At 49.7% G+C, this 15,199-nt stretch overlaps 5 protein-coding genes across 5 annotated transcripts; 2 read left to right on the plus strand and 3 right to left on the minus strand.

Moving 5' to 3' along the window:
• Positions 1–1,900: 1,900 nt before the first annotated feature.
• Positions 1,901–3,052, minus strand: F4807DRAFT_22960 (uncharacterized protein). Its single transcript, XM_047994145.1, has one exon. It carries the CDS (start codon positions 2,785–2,787, stop codon positions 2,269–2,271), a length of 519 nt encoding a protein of 172 aa, XP_047859665.1. The 5' UTR covers positions 2,788–3,052; the 3' UTR covers positions 1,901–2,268.
• A 538-nt stretch (positions 3,053–3,590) lies between these two features.
• On the minus strand, positions 3,591–5,382 carry F4807DRAFT_22963 (transmembrane amino acid transporter protein-domain-containing protein). Its single transcript, XM_047994146.1, has 2 exons — positions 4,574–5,382; positions 3,591–4,515 (listed from the first exon to the last, which is right to left on the minus strand). The coding sequence occupies exons 1-2, from the start codon at positions 4,920–4,922 to the stop codon at positions 3,683–3,685; spliced, it is 1,182 nt and encodes a 393-aa protein (XP_047859666.1). The 5' UTR covers positions 4,923–5,382; the 3' UTR covers positions 3,591–3,682.
• A 1,002-nt stretch (positions 5,383–6,384) lies between these two features.
• Positions 6,385–8,266, plus strand: F4807DRAFT_449409 (dihydroxy-acid dehydratase; the record flags this gene model as incomplete). The annotated part of the gene is made up of 2 exons (XM_048000021.1): positions 6,385–6,464; positions 6,535–8,266. 2 exons carry the CDS (start codon positions 6,385–6,387, stop codon positions 8,264–8,266), a joined length of 1,812 nt encoding a protein of 603 aa, XP_047859667.1.
• A 344-nt stretch (positions 8,267–8,610) lies between these two features.
• On the minus strand, positions 8,611–10,333 carry F4807DRAFT_23059 (uncharacterized protein). The gene has a single exon (XM_047994153.1). The coding sequence runs from the start codon at positions 9,946–9,948 to the stop codon at positions 8,956–8,958; it is 993 nt and encodes a 330-aa protein (XP_047859668.1). The 5' UTR covers positions 9,949–10,333; the 3' UTR covers positions 8,611–8,955.
• A 517-nt stretch (positions 10,334–10,850) lies between these two features.
• On the plus strand, positions 10,851–14,476 carry F4807DRAFT_449410 (kinesin-domain-containing protein; the record flags this gene model as incomplete). Its single annotated transcript, XM_048000022.1, has 7 exons — positions 10,851–10,865; positions 11,004–11,130; positions 11,188–11,309; positions 11,635–11,860; positions 12,362–12,487; positions 12,546–14,320; positions 14,423–14,476. 7 exons carry the CDS (start codon positions 10,851–10,853, stop codon positions 14,474–14,476), a joined length of 2,445 nt encoding a protein of 814 aa, XP_047859669.1.
• Between the last annotated feature and the right edge of the window lie 723 nt (positions 14,477–15,199).

A 15,199-nucleotide genomic window follows, 5' to 3' on the forward strand; every position in this document is an offset into this window, starting at 1 on the left:
GCCCCCCCCCCGCCCCCCCCCCCCCCCCCCCCCCCCCCCCCCCCCCCCCCCCCCCCCCCCCCCCCCCCCCCCCCCCCCCCCCCCCCCAGGTTGGGACGTAGACAGACACGCCATTAGCTTGTTACGCGTCACCAATATTGATATTGCACATGTAGAAACCGCTACGCTTCTAAGCGCCCGGGGCGCTACACGGTTAGATAAGAAATGCAAGTAACGCATCTCGAGTTTGGTTCAGAGAGGCTTAGCCATCTTTCCTGTGCCTCTTGTCACGACATATGTCACTGAATATTCAAAATGCGTCGTCATCATTCTTGTCTTACTTGTTAATCATTACTGCAAGTCACTTAGCATACAAGCGCTTAAAGATCCGATCTGGCAGGTCTATTGAATTAAAATCATCCACCAAACATCTGACGTACGCTACCTATCTCCATACTATTCGCGACGTTACTTTTCATTGAGCAAATTTCTCGCCCGTCTTGTGGCAACTCCTCGGACGATCAGACGAACAGATGTTGTTGATGGATGGATCCTGAAAGTTTCTCAGGTATCAAATAGCGAAGACGAACAGGGGAAAGGGAAGGAACCGGGCCGGTGGGGGAAGATGGTTAGAGCCACGAGGCCGCCGGTGATAGTGAGGAAATGCAGATTATCTCACCTCTTCTAAATCCGGGCAAGATTTACCATCAAATTTTCTATGGAATTTCTCCTTTTCATCTTGATAATCTAAATCTAAGTAGCTGTCAAGTATGAGCGGGCATCATCTAACCCCTGACTTAGTGAGCCCCTGAACAAGCGTTTTTTCCCTTGTAACCAGTTCCACGGCGAAACAACGTGATTGAAGTTAGTAGATGAAGATAAATCTATAAGCGTCGTAAGCAGGTGGGAATTCAGTGAATTAGGTAGGTACCTAAGATATACTAAAACACTGTCTTGAGTGATATACGTGCCTATGAAATGAGGTGAAAAGGGGCATATGTCTAACTGGATCGGTAATGGGTCATGTCTATTAACACTGACTCTACCTAGTTATAGTCGTCTAGGCCGATATAGCATTCTTCACATAAAAATGTCTCAAAGTGACCAACTAGTCATGTTCATAAAAGTTTCAATGTCATAGATTATAAAGATCCCTTAATTAACTAGTATACTTAACAATGTCTCATTACCAAGAGATAATATAGTTCAAACACCGATTATAATGAATTGTATGAGTACTTATCTAGGTGATGTAGATATACCAAGTTAGATACCTACCTATGGATGTCGAAGGGAAGTAATGTCGAGAATTCCAAGCCAGTCTTCTTCGAAACGCAGCTATGGCCCTAGTCAGTTTATAAATGACAGTCGACTCCTCATTTTTGAGGCGATAAATTCAGACGCCTAGGTTGATAAAACTAGTAGATATGTAATACAATGACAAACAAAAATTTAGAACGTTAAAAACGATTAGAATATACAATCGTATGAATTCGTTCTCGGAAGATCTGGAGCATATTCATAAAAGGCACTTACTATGCCTAAAAAGGATGAGTCTATCCAGCCTCTTACCATCCTTACCTAGGTATCCAATCCTAACTCCTTTACCCCCTTTATCTCTTTGGTTGGCATAAGACTACAGCTCCACCACGATTAGTAACTGTACTTCCAGCAACCCCTGAGTTCCACAAAATCTTACTTCTAGTTGGTTAGACGCCTCCGAAGATCACTGTGAGAACCTCAACGCTCACAGGCTTTAAGGGCCTACACTATCGCCGATGTACAGTTACCAGTTTTGTGGAGACTGTAGTCTTATGCCAACCAAAGAGATACTCGCGAGTCTTTAGATGTAGGTACTTATGACTATTACCTAGTCTCCTCGAAATATCTCATCAGATTTTGACATGAGATACCTAGGTAGGCACAATTTCATAGGAGTTCTCTATCTAGACTTAACCCTTCTCGTCATTCTTAATATTGGGTCATTTAGATAGTCCAGATCCCTTTGTCATATTACACACACATTCACGTAAAATATAGTGTGAGTGCACCGTTCGTGTAAAGTACAAAATAAATACCTAGGTAGGTAGGTACTGAATAGAGTTTCATAACGACATTGCGAATATGATTCTCGACTTATCTATCTATGATCACGGTATACATGAGCTAAGCTTTTCTGAGCCAGAATTTGCTCTGAGTGGACGATGAACTTCTAGATCTCTGGCAGACTAAACATCTCAGGTATACCGTGAGTTCATTTTATATCTCTTAGGTGTTCACTCGCAATCTTCAAGCCTCCGCATTCGAACCCAACACTTCATACGGCTGCTGTCCATCAACACCCTTCTCTCGTCCACCAGTCGAACCCGCATTCGCCGTGTCTCTAAGCGTAAACTTCTGCTCCGCCGCCCTGCCGGGGTCAGCCTTCGTGCCGAACTCCGAGAAGCTAGCGTTCTTCTCCCTATCCTCGGTTCCGATACTTTCGTCCTCCGTCAAATTCTTGCCGTGCGGGCCCCCCCGGTCCTTGATGTACTGGCTCTGTACATACGTCGGTGCTGTGCCGGCACTGGTGGCGCCCGATGACTTAGAGGCATTCTGGTGGACGCCGCCTTCGTGGGGCTTCGGAACTGACTGGCGGGACTGGTCTTCTTTGTGCTGGTCCTGGGGCGCGACCTCATTGGCCTGGCGGAAAGACTGGGATTCCGCGGCGAGCGAGTCTTGGGATACGAAACCGGGTCCCTCGCTAGTGACGGGGGCGTTTCGGCCGGCGGTGACTTTGGTTCCTTCGCTGGGTGCTTTGCTCGACATGGTGGTTGATTTGGCTGTGTGTGGTTTGTTTGATAGGAGTTGGTGAAAAATGGTGGATGGTTGAATTGGTCTTCCTATAGATGCTATGGTCTTAATTCAAATGGTAGCTGTGTTGTAGAAATGAAAATTTACTCTTGTCTTATTTTACGTTTTCCTTTAATACATGTTGTAGGTTAACGAGCAAATAGGAGAAGCTTCCATCATTGACGTCATAGGCTGCAAAACGTCAGAGCTGTACGACCATGACCTCATGCATTCTCATGTACCTGAGATTGAATTCAGAAAGTAGTAGGCACAATCGAGAATGATATCATTTTGTGGGGAGTAGTTGCTTGATATGTTTGCGTTGCGACCGCCATTGACGATGCTAGGAACTTTCTGTCCGGGCGTTGAAGTCAATCTAGCGCTAAGAAACCTTTTTAATCCCATATACTCGTCTATATGCTCTATCCAGATATGATATTTTCAATATACAGCCTTATGCTACCCCATCTGCCCATATAGATTGAACCTACGCCGAGATCCTGGTATCAGCATTGGAACGGAGACGGGAGCTCACCAGCTTCCGAAGCCTCATGCAGGGAGTATATGGTCGCGTACATGCCGCCAACGCATATGAAACCACCAGCACAGACTGTGAGCACGCAAAGTGTGAACATAATAGGTCTCTTATACCAACCGGTATAACCCCCTTTAAAATGATACGTATCATGCAGCCAGAACGCTCCAGCAAGGCCGTAGGTGTCTGAATGACGAGTTAGTGGTTCATTCTTTCAATGGGGTTAGGAGTCTAGGTAGAGTATTAGAGGAAAAGCCCATGTGCGAGATCGATTGGGATATTGCAGGCCCTGAGATCAGCCCGGATGTGTGGAAAGGGGTAGACTCGACCGAGATGCTACTTACACCAAGCAGCGAACATCGAACCCGCGATACCAACCAAATAGTTAAAAATGGGGATCCCGACTGCGAAGAGGAACGCCGCGACATTAGCTAGAAGAATAAGGAAAGTCCAAACGCCCCAGCCGACGAACGTATGCGAGTGAATGTGGCGACTACGTCTAAACAGACGCACGAAGACGAGCTTAGCCGCGGTATGAATGTTCAAACTAGCCGCGATGAAGAAGTTGGGTATGGCAAGTCCGAACGAGATCTTGGACCACAACGGATTTAAGCTAAGAAAGCTCGGACTTGAGACCCCTTGACCAATATACCAATAAGTTACGATGGCAAGAGTGATGTAAAGAGTGGTCGCCACGATTTGAAGGGTCCAGGCAGCTTTCATCGCGTCTTGCGGATGCTTCATCTCCGATATAAGTATGAAGAACATGAAATGACCGGCATAAGCGAACACGGGGTTCGTGATGCTGATAAAGGCTGTCGTAAAATCACTGGCTCTCGTAATCACTATGTCTCCCAGGTTGACGGGGACAGCTCCTGCGCCAGCCATAGCCACGATTCCTGCGATTATGATCGAAGCACCTCCAACAATGCAGAGATAGCTGAGATGGTCAAGCGTGCGAGGAAAACTGCAAATTGCGACGGCAGCAGAGAATATGCCCGAAAACGCAACTGCACAGAGCTTTCCTTCCGACAGGACAGTGAGTGCGAGTTGACCGGCAAGGATCTGTGACCCTGTAGCACAGACCGCGAAGATTATGGTTCCTCCGCCTAATATTTCTCGGCCGATGGGCCCGAACAAGATATATCCCGCATCGCCCATATTATGCACTATATCAATTTCATCAGCCAGACTCCCATTGCACAAACAAGTGCAAACTTTACCTACCTTCCGGGTGTCGCAGCTTGAATTGTATGAGCAGCCAAGCCGTGAATGTGGCAAAAACACCTAGGAACGCGGTAACGATGACTCCGGGGACCATACCAACCGCGTCGAGGGAACTCGGTAAACTAAGCATGCCGTTTGATACGATTTCCGTGATCATTAGAACGGCCGCGAATGGCCAGGTCATCGTTTTATATTTGATGTCATGATTCTCTTCCTCCCCGAAGACATCGTCGGGGAGACCTGGACCCGTGAATCCCATCTCACGATCTCCTTCAACGGGCACATTTCCACTGGTGAGATCAGATTTCTCATGCGGGAGCTCTTCGGGATGGTAAGTGTTGTTAGACATATTGCTGAATTGTTGGGCCCGGGATGGTATGTGTAAGCACCCTTATCCTACCAAATCTGTGTTCGTCGTGTTCAATCTACCCAACTGCCCTCGTCGCCGTCGAAAACCTATCCAGCGAGGGAATGATATCCTGAATGCGAATAGATCAAGCAAGGCGAGACATTTCGTAAGGTGGTCTCTCAGCCACCTAATAAATGAGTGACAACTATTGATATTTGGATCAGATTGATCCTCTTGTTTCTCCGCAGCATTTTCAGAGACGACGTTATCGTCTATCCTTGTAAGTGGCGGGTATAATACAGAGATAAGCCTCTCATCTGCACCTTCAGGGCACCCGGGCTGGTGGAGTATCAGTAAGCCGTAGAGAGCGATGCGATAAGAACTGAGCTGCTGGGATTCATGGTGGATAACCCCCTAAGGAAACATGGGCCGGGGGTTTAGTGCAATTATCCCCATTTGGAAAGAAAAGGCCTCGATCTGAACTCGGATTGGCCCGCGGATATCCATGATAGTTTCGAGCTTGGTCGGAGGTAACCGTCAACGCCAAGAGCTATGGACATAGTTTATAATAACCGCTTGACGATGTAAATCCCTAGATTTGAATTGAGAAGAGAATTCTCGTCAAAAAGGTGGAATGGAGGGCTATTAATTGCTTTTTGAAGTGGAGGAATCAAGCCACTTTCATTTCCCAAACCTGAGATGAGGTGGCGTTAAATTGGTGCTCATAAGAGAGAACTATTACAGAAAGACAAGCCAGAGCTAAGAATCTCTGAATTCGTGATAGGTTGTTATTATTTAGAGCTTGGAAGAAGCATGGTATGTTAAGATAATCTATGCTTTGAGTATTTTCTTGGAAGACAGGTAACGGACTTAAAACAATAGAATGGTGTAGTGAATCTAATTATAGTTGGACGATGGATTCAAAAAGTAGTTGGCGATTGTCTGTCGTTATTTTCTATTCTTCTTATTCCTAGTGGATTTAACGACGCAGTTATCATTCTATAAGACTGTTTATGAATGATAGAAATAAAATGCGATGGAGTTAGGGAGAGCACCTGCATCACCAAGTCAAATGCTGCTGTCGGACACTATCGGCGTTGAGATCTCTAACGTTGAGCCAATAGTAATGCAGCAAATAGTCATAGGTGATCTCCAATTAGTGCGGGGTGTAGTGGGACATACATGGATTGGGGCACCATCGCTTCTCCAATCAGTGACCAGCTATTGTCACTAAGCCGATGTCGCCCAATATTTTAATTTTTTAATTCGACTCACCGAGAATTAAGGTGAAATTGTGCGATTTCTTCACCATTTCGCACCAGGCTGCCCAGTCGCCATTTCTCTCGTCCCTGGCACTGGATTTGACTATTGGAAGGCCCTTCTCGTCAATTGGCTTTAACTGGATAGTAGGAGAGTATCTACCAGCCAACAAACTAGCTTTGACCCCTCGTCCAAGCTCGGTATGACGTTTCATACGCTTCTTCGAGCCAGGGCTCCCACAGCTCTGGCTCGAAGTGCTCTCGCGCCATCGCGACAATATGCGTATGTCCGTCTCTAACTGATTGCGATTTAAGCTCAATGAAGTATGTGACTGACTATTTTATTCATCCAGTCGCCTCTTAAGCACGACGCCTTATCGCCGTTCTAATGACTCCGACCTTAACAAAATCTCCCGCAATATCACACAACCAAAAGCACAAGGCGCATCGCAAGCTATGCTTTATGCGACAGGCCTCAAAGATGAAGACTTAGCGAAGGCCCAAGTGGGTATTTCCTCGGTATGGTACGAAGGAAACCCGTGTAATATGCACTTAATGGACCTATCAGCCGTGGTAAAAGAATCTGTCAAGCGGGCTGGACTTATTCCTTACCGATTTAACACAATTGGCGTCTCGGATGGTATTTCTATGGGTACGACGGGTATGCGATATTCTTTACAAAGTAGAGAAATCATTGCCGACAGTATCGAGACCGTTATGCAGGGCCAATGGTACGATGCGAATATATCTCTGCCCGGTTGCGACAAGAATATGCCTGGTGTCTTGATAGCTATGGGCCGGGTAAACCGACCTAGTATCATGGTCTACGGTGGCACCATTAAGCCGGGTTGCAGCATGGCTGGTGCGCCAATCGATATCGTTAGCGCTTTCCAGGCATATGGTCAGTATATTTCGGGCGAGATCACGGAGAAGCAGCGCTACGACATCATCCGACACGCGTGCCCCGGAAAGGGTGCATGTGGTGGTATGTACACAGCCAACACGATGGCTACAGCCATTGAGACGCTAGGTATGACCTTACCAGGAAGCAGTAGCAGTCCTGCCGAAGACCCAAGCAAGATTAAAGAATGCGAGAATATTGGTGAAGCCATTAAGAATATCATGAAGGAGGATATTCGCCCGCGAGACATCATGACGAGGGAAGCTTTCGAAGAGGCCATGGTTGTGGTCAACATCCTCGGAGGCAGCACGAACGCCGTACTTCACTTAATCGCCATCGCCGACGCCGTTGGTATCAAGCTCACCGTTGATGACTTCCAAGCCGTATCCGACAGAACACCCTTCTTAGCCGACCTGAAGCCCTCGGGTAAGTATGTGATGGAAGACATGCACAAGATCGGTGGCACCCCTGCGCTTCTCAAGTTCCTTATCGGCCAGGGCATTATCAAGGGTAACGGTGTCACGGTAACGGGTAAGACGATAAAGGAGAACGTCGAATCTTGGCCCTCCCTCCCCGACGACCAGAAGATCATCCGACCATTCGCCAATCCCATCAAGCCAACCGGCCACATCCAAATCCTTCGCGGCTCGCTCTCTCCCGGTGGCTCTGTCGGCAAGATCACGGGTAAGGAAGGTCTAGTGTTCACGGGCAAGGCGCGCTGCTACGACCAAGAAGACGACTTCATCGCGTCGCTCGAGCGCGGTGAGATCAAGAAGGGCGAGAAGACCGTCGTCATCATCCGGTATGAGGGCCCTAAGGGTGGGCCCGGCATGCCTGAGATGCTGAAGCCGTCCTCCGCCATCATGGGCTACGGTCTCGGCAACGACGTTGCACTACTCACGGACGGCCGGTTCTCCGGCGGCAGCCACGGTTTCCTGATCGGCCACATCACGCCCGAGGCCAGGGAGGGTGGCCCGATCGGTCTTGTGAGGGACGGAGACACGGTTACGATCGATGCGGAAAAGCGCGTTATTGACTGTGATGTGAGCGACGAAGAGATGGCGAAGCGAAAGGCCGAGTGGTCACCGCCTCCGCCTCGGTACTCCCAAGGCACGCTTACTAAGTACGCAGCTCTCGTCAGCGACGCGAGTCATGGCTGCGTTACTACGGGGGTGACGGAATAAACCGAACAGAACGGTTAATTCGCCGGCGTACGTAGGTAAGTAAAGTACGTGCGTATATAAAATAGGGATCTGGGCAAAAAGTGTATTTATCGGTCTTCGAATATCTTCGCGCGGAGAGGTGGGTCTAGTTTTTTTCTGGTCCGGAAAACGGAAACGGGAAAACGGAGGTGACCCTTTAATTCCATCCGCTATGATTTGAGATTTGAAGACAGAACAGTAATAAAAAAAGATCAAAGTTCAAGTCTAGCTACTGAGAGAAAGCATCACTTGGGCTTCTAGAGGTGTAATTCAAGAAGGCTTGGCTGAAGTGAGCTGCCTATAAGGCCTTGATGATTGAGATTGAGTGGGATATTTAGGGCACTCATTCTTTATCTTCTTTCAAATATGACAACCCTGGCCACTACCTGCAACTAACTAGGTTGGTAGGTATCGTCCAGTATCTCTCCTACCCCTATTCATTTTCACACCAAACTTGCTTTTACATCATTCATCTTTTCTCCTCATGCCCGAGTAAACAACGCAAGGGAAATCAATGCATGCTCCACCTAAATGCGCAACAATGACGTGGGAAACACCGACAAGTAAATAGCCTCATTAATGTCATTTTCTCTTCGTATTTCTTTTCTTTTCATATGGAAGGCTCTAAACATCGTCAACCCCGACCCCGACCCCAACTCTAAACCGGAGCTCTATTTTCTGCCCTTATTCCAAGCCTCGATAAACGACGCCTTGTCCCTCAGCGTCAGGCCGACCCTCTTGTTCCTCGCGAGCCGGGCCAGCGCCTCCGCGATCTTATCCAGGAGCCGCTGCTCCTCGCCCGTCAGCCTCTCGCCGTCGACCTCGAGCCCTTCGTCCCCGCCGTCATCCAACGGCGTATTCCCGTTCGTCGCGGCGCTGGAGTCGTTCGCCACGGCCTCGGCGATGCGCACGCGGATCAGGTGCGTGGGGCGCCCGAGCAGGTTCCACAGGAAACCGAGGTAGGCCCCGGGTACCGGCGTCGTGATATCGGCGGGGGTGTACCGCATGCTGACGGGGAAAATGTGCGCGTCGGCCGGCGCGGACAGGAGCGACGGCGAGAAAGGTAAGATGCCTTTGCCGTTCGTCGTGCTCATCTCCGGAAACACGGCGACGACGCGGTGCGGGTTCTGCTCGACGAGCGCGCGCAGGGTCGTCATGTTATCAGCGGTAGGGGGAGAGGACGGGTTCGGGGGTGCGAGAGCGAGGAGGATGGCGCGGAGCAGGGAGACGCGCTGCACTTTCCGCGTGCCCGGGTACGAGACGGTGAAGATGGGGTCGAAGATGGCGGCGAGGTAGAGCGCGTCGACGGGGCTCGTGAACTGGGCGGCGATGATGGAGCGCGGCGCGTTGCCCGGGAAGCGCGAGCTCGGCTGCTGCGATAGCGAGCCGCGCTTCACGCCGTCGAGCTGCAGGTCCACCCACCAGATGCCCGGGATGCCGAGGAGGGTCCACAGCAGCAGCTTCCGGACGACCTGGGGGATGAGGAGGGAGGGCAGGTGGTCGAGGAAGAGGAAGAAGAAGGCGCTGTAGCCGAGGAAGAACGGCAGCCGGAAGAGGAAGAGGGCGCCGTGCAGGAGCTTGGATAGGAAGGAGGCGGGCGTGGTCGAAGGGATGAAGGGCGAGATGCCGGAGCCCCGGTCGCGGAATTGGCTGTATTTCTCCATGATTAATGGAGGGTGTGTGCGAGTGTGGGTGGCGGCTGTAGCTACAGCGAAAGCTAAATGATGTATGTCGAGTGGCGAGTATGGATCGTGACGGGTGTGAATAGGTAGGTAAGCTAGACAGATCTGCCTAAGCCCTAAGACTACCGAGACATCAAGTTAATATAGGGCAGGAGATTGACGGTGGACGTTGGACAGAAACCGGCCACAACGGGGCGGCAAACGCAGCGAGGCCCGTATTAGATAAGGCTTAGGTTAGATCGTTGCAATATCTAAGAAAATAATCATCCCACAGGATTTTTGAACCTGTCACAATGAAGAATAAGGAGATGGTCTAAGATGGATTTAGATGATTCGATGGCGTCAAGGGTTCCCTTTGGCATGTGAAGGACACTTAAAATCTAGGCTAACTTTATTTTTCTGTCCTGACAGCTGATGGAATTGAAAATTGTCAAGCTCGGACCAGGTGTAAGGTCAATGTTGTCCCACCTTTCTAGAAGCCTGATGTGTTCTCCGAGCTTTCCCCAAATTGTCTTAGTGGCTGCCTTGATAGTACAGATAATGTTGATAATGTCGTTGTTACCGGGTCAACGGCGCTAAGTAATCAAATCCAGCTTAGGTAATGTGTGTTGGATAACGGTAAACTTGCACAATTCAAGGTTCATATCAAGGTTCGTATTGTACACACACATCCTTATCCATCAACGACGCACGTCGCAGTTGTCACCGTCGCTTTCGTCGCTTTTGTTGTTACATGGAAGGATAGTATAGCTTCCAAAACCTAAGTATCTATCGGCTTGAATGCTATCAGTCTTTAAGCTTGTCGCGTGCTATTTTATAGCTTAATACCGCTATTTTGTTTCTTCGAGTACCCAAACCTCATCCGCATATTGAGAACCACCAACATGGAGGAAAACGTGGTAAGCCTTCGCGCCCATACGTTGGGCCGATGATACCCCCTTTCTATATCCCGTCAGCATTTGCACGATCATAACTGACCCTGATCTCAGCAGCATCGAACTACCGGCCTTCAAAAGCCGATGACACGAATCCCCCAGTTCTCGACGTCCGTCTCTAACGTCAGCGGTCTGCACGAGATGACTAACTCACAGAGCAACATGCGCCAACCAACTTCATCGATACCCGCCTCCAACAGTAGCTTGAAGCGCGGTGTACCGACTCCAGGTGCGAACGATCCATTCGTCGATGACAACCCCGTTTACTCACAGCGACGCGATGCAGCCGTCCAATCTGATGCAAAGCGGGTTCCTCTATCCAAGAGAGCCGGCGAGTTCCCAGATAAACCTATCACCGCTTCTCATGTCACCTCACAGAATGTCAAGGGTGTTTCCCTAAGAGACACGGTAAGTAGAATTCGCGTTTGAGCGTCCCAATTTTTCGAAGTCTCGATACCGCCTTAAGCCCGACCCGAAAGTTGCGACGTAGCTCGCGCCTTTATAAAACGAATGGTTCTATGCCTTTGTATAAACAACTCCAAGGCATGAGAACCTTCCCGAATCCATGAATCGGCGGTCATAAAAGATGCAACGATTCTCCTCCCTCAAGTCGAACCTGTTTTGTTTTCGTGGTTTCCTGCTGTAATAGGTTCAAATATCGGCGATGGTTCTCTTTCGTTATCGTCTTGCTGTTTCGCGAGTTAGCTGGTATGTTAACATGTATGATGAACAGGCGAGACCTGGCGTCCCAGGATCCCGACACACTTCCACCAGTAGCTATTCTAGTAACGGCAACTACACCATGAGTGTAGGCTCCGGCGCTCGTCCTCCCTCCCGAACGCGAATAGCACACAGTCGAGCACGGTCGACGACTAGAGTTGGACGGCCCGCCACATCTATGGGCACGCGCGAGGAAGCACAGCAGCAGCAGCAGCAGCAGCAGCAACAGGGCAACAATGGTATAGTGCCCCCAACCACGCCTACACCTCTCTCCTATAGATCCAGTTACAGCAATCTTCATCAATACAAGAAACCCCGGAAATACCAGTCTCTTCAAGACATGGGAGGAGCAGGGGCAACGTACAAAGAACCCCTTCCAGCATCTAGAGAAGTCTCTATCAGCAACCAATTCCAGTCATTGTCACTCAATGACAAGAACAAACACCAACAAGGAGCTCAAGCGACTTCCAACAGCTCAAGAATGCCTCCTCCCCCAACTACCTTCATCCCCCAGCCTGCCTTTAGACAGAAAGGGGTTGGTGGGATGGGACAATTTGAGGTGAACATCGAGTATACCCAAAGGGACTCAGTAGCCCCTAAGACACCGGGCAAGCAATTGATACTCAGCGTTGAGAAAAGCATCAACGAACTTAAGAGAACCCCTATTCCAGCCATGACGCCCTCTTCACCTACAAAAGGGCCATATTTGTCCAAGTATTCTAACACAACAGGATATGTAGTCTCGGAGATCGAAGAGAAAATCCAATCGATGGATTCCGAATTCCAGCGGCTCAAAGAGTTCATGAACACGACCGAGAAGAACAGCGTGAATGTGAAGGAAGAGCTCGAGATAGCCAAGAAACGAGGTAGGATTTGCTCCGTGTCTTTTTGGTGTGGAATTTGTCAGGTGCTAAAACGTAATAGTGGCGATCCTCGAGGACCAACGATCCGATTTACAGGCAGAGAGAGCCAAGTTGTTAGACAAGGCGGCTGACACCGAACGTGAACTTCGTGTTCTGAAATTTGATATTGAAGATCAAAAACGACGCCATGATAAGTACTGTGAAGATCTAATCTCAGACCATGAGCGAAAGATGAGAGCCAAGGTCGATGATTATGAGCGTGAAATGGACAAGGTAGTCAAGCTTCAGCAGGAGTTCGAGGACAAGTGCGGCGCCGAAGCCGAAGCCCGGCTAGATAATCTTTCGCGCGAGAATAAGGAGCTTCGTAGCAATCTCGAGTTTCAGAAGCGCGATCATGAACGCGAGCTTCACAGACTTAACATGGATATCGAGAGACAATGTCTTCGAATGAAAGAGCTTGAAGAGAGTTTGAAGAAATCGGAAGAGGAGCAGAAAACCCTCCAGACTCACATCGATGAAAATTTCAAGACGATCGACCGTTTAAGAAAGAGGGCTGAAGATGCTGAGGAGAGCCTCTCCAAGGATAAAGGTCATCTAGGTGGACAGATCAGTCTACTAAGTCAAAAGTTAGACTTTAGTTCCGAACGCATCCAGAGCCTAGAAGAGCACAACAAAGCTGTCCAGTCAGAGTGTGAGAAAAAGCTGCAAGAAATCGAGCTCGCAGCGCAGAAGAGAATCGATGAGGAGACGAGGCTACTCCGAGATAGGCTCATCAAGGAGGAAGAACGACGACACAAACTCTTTGAACAAGTGCAGGAGTTAAAGGGAAACATCCGTGTCATGTGTCGAATCAAACCTCCCTCCGATCCCGAGAATGACGCTCTCATTAAGTTCAACCCACGGGCAAGCGACCTCGACGAGGACAAGATCGACGGTCTACTCATACCAACAGAGCGAGAAGACTTCAGGGAACCAGGCAAGATGATTCCCGGCAAGCCGAAGGAGTTCAACTTCGAGCGGGTATTCGACGAGCGCTGTACCAACAAGGACGTATTCGACGAGATTAGTCAGCTCGTGCAATCCGTCATGGATGGTAAGAAGGTCTGTATCTTTTGCTACGGCCAAACGGGCTCGGGCAAGACGTTCACGATGAGCCGAAAAGGAGACGGCATCATCCCCCGAACGCAGGACATGATATTCGGCGAGGTCGACAGACTGAAGGCGCTAGGGTGGGAATACACGGTCGAGGGCAGCTACTTGGAAGTCTACCAGGACAAACTATACGATCTCCTCGCCTCGCGCAGCGCCAAGCCTGAGCCCCTGACCGTGGACCCGATCGGCGAGGAGCTCAACATCAAGGGCCACAGCTTCACGCTGCTGAAGGAAGAAAAAGACCTCGACGAGATGGTGCGAACGGCCGACAACAACCGGCACACGGCGGCGACGGCGATGAACGACCGGTCGTCGCGCTCGCACTCGATCCTGGTGCTCAAGATCGTAGGCACGAAGAAGAACGAGGAGGGCGAGGTGGTGCGGACGCGCAAGGGCACGCTGAACCTGATCGACCTGGCCGGGTCGGAGTCGCCGGACAAGGCGCGCGGCGAGCAGATCTACCGCGAGGGCGTGGAGATCAACTCGTCGCTGAGCTACCTGCGCACGGTGCTGGCGAGCCTCGGCCAGGGCAAGACCGAGGGCGTGGATTTCCGCAGCTACACGCTGACGCAGCTGCTGAGGCCGAGCTTGGGGAAGGGGTGCCGGACCTTGATGTTCGTTATGGTGAGCCCGCTGAAGGAGAATGAGAGTGAGACTGTGAGGAGTCTTGAGTTTGCGAGAGATGTAAGTTTTTTCCCTGGGGGGTTTTTTTTGTTTTTTTATTTTTTTATTTGGTGTCCTGTTTCTTGAAGTCTGTAATGGAATGGATGGCTAATCAGTTCACAGGCCCAGAAAGTCAAAATGGGAGGAGGAGGAGGGGCGTCGAAGGCGAAGAAATGAACGGGCAAGGCCATCGCAAGCCCTAACCGAGTTTTCAACCCTTCGTCGTCTTCAGAGGGCCGGTTGAGGATGTGAGCATGGTTGTGAGGTTACCTACTTAGGTAAGCAAGGAGTGTTAGGCGTACGGTATGACAGTTTGGGGGAGGGGGTAGTTCGAAAGTTGGCATCGGCGTCGTCGTCGTCGTTTTTTTAGGAATTGGGCACGCGGCGTTGAGTTAGGCGTTTCTTTCGGATTCGATCCGACGACGACGAGGGGAAGACCTCCGTACATGTTTGATAGCAGTCAAGCCTGAGAAAGGCCGTATTGAACTCATGATAATTATGCCCCTTTTCCGTTTTCCGTGCTTATTGCCTGTGATTGTGAGGTAAGGTGTGATGGTGAGAATGGATGCTGGCGAAATATCTGCGGCGTATTTTGGGGGGGAAGATGGGGATGCGACGTGGGAGATGGGATTCGTAATGTCGCGTCGTAGATTCTTGATTAGGATTGTTCGGGCGTCCTGATTTATTGATCGTGAACTTCGTCTAATATTCGACGTGAATGGGGTGTGAATGGATGGATGTTGCTTGTGGACGGTAAACAACATATTATGTGGAAGAAAAGAAAGTGGGAGGATAACGATTCAGAAACAAGTGGCGGGTATTGAACGAGCGAGCTTATGCAGTAAGTAACAAGGTGAGGATTGGGAAATTTTCGTCGAACTTGATTTTATCTTTGTTTTA

This window comes from Annulohypoxylon truncatum (assembly GCF_022578515.1).
Source record: "Annulohypoxylon truncatum strain CBS 140777 unplaced genomic scaffold F4807scaffold_1, whole genome shotgun sequence".
Classification (NCBI taxonomy): Eukaryota; Fungi; Ascomycota; class Sordariomycetes; order Xylariales; family Hypoxylaceae; genus Annulohypoxylon; species Annulohypoxylon truncatum.

Coding starts and splice junctions, on each gene's coding strand:
- F4807DRAFT_22960 (XM_047994145.1), bottom strand. CDS start 2,787: ATGTCGAGCAAAGCACCCAGCGAAGGAACCAAAGTCACCGCCGGCCGA.
- F4807DRAFT_22963 (XM_047994146.1), bottom strand. CDS start 4,922: ATGTCTAACAACACTTACCATCCCGAAGAGCTCCCGCATGAGAAATCT. Junction 4,516..4,573: donor CAAGCTGCGACACCCGGAAG/GTAGGTAAAGTT, acceptor AAATTGATATAG/TGCATAATATGGGCGATGCG.
- F4807DRAFT_23059 (XM_047994153.1), bottom strand. CDS start 9,948: ATGGAGAAATACAGCCAATTCCGCGACCGGGGCTCCGGCATCTCGCCC.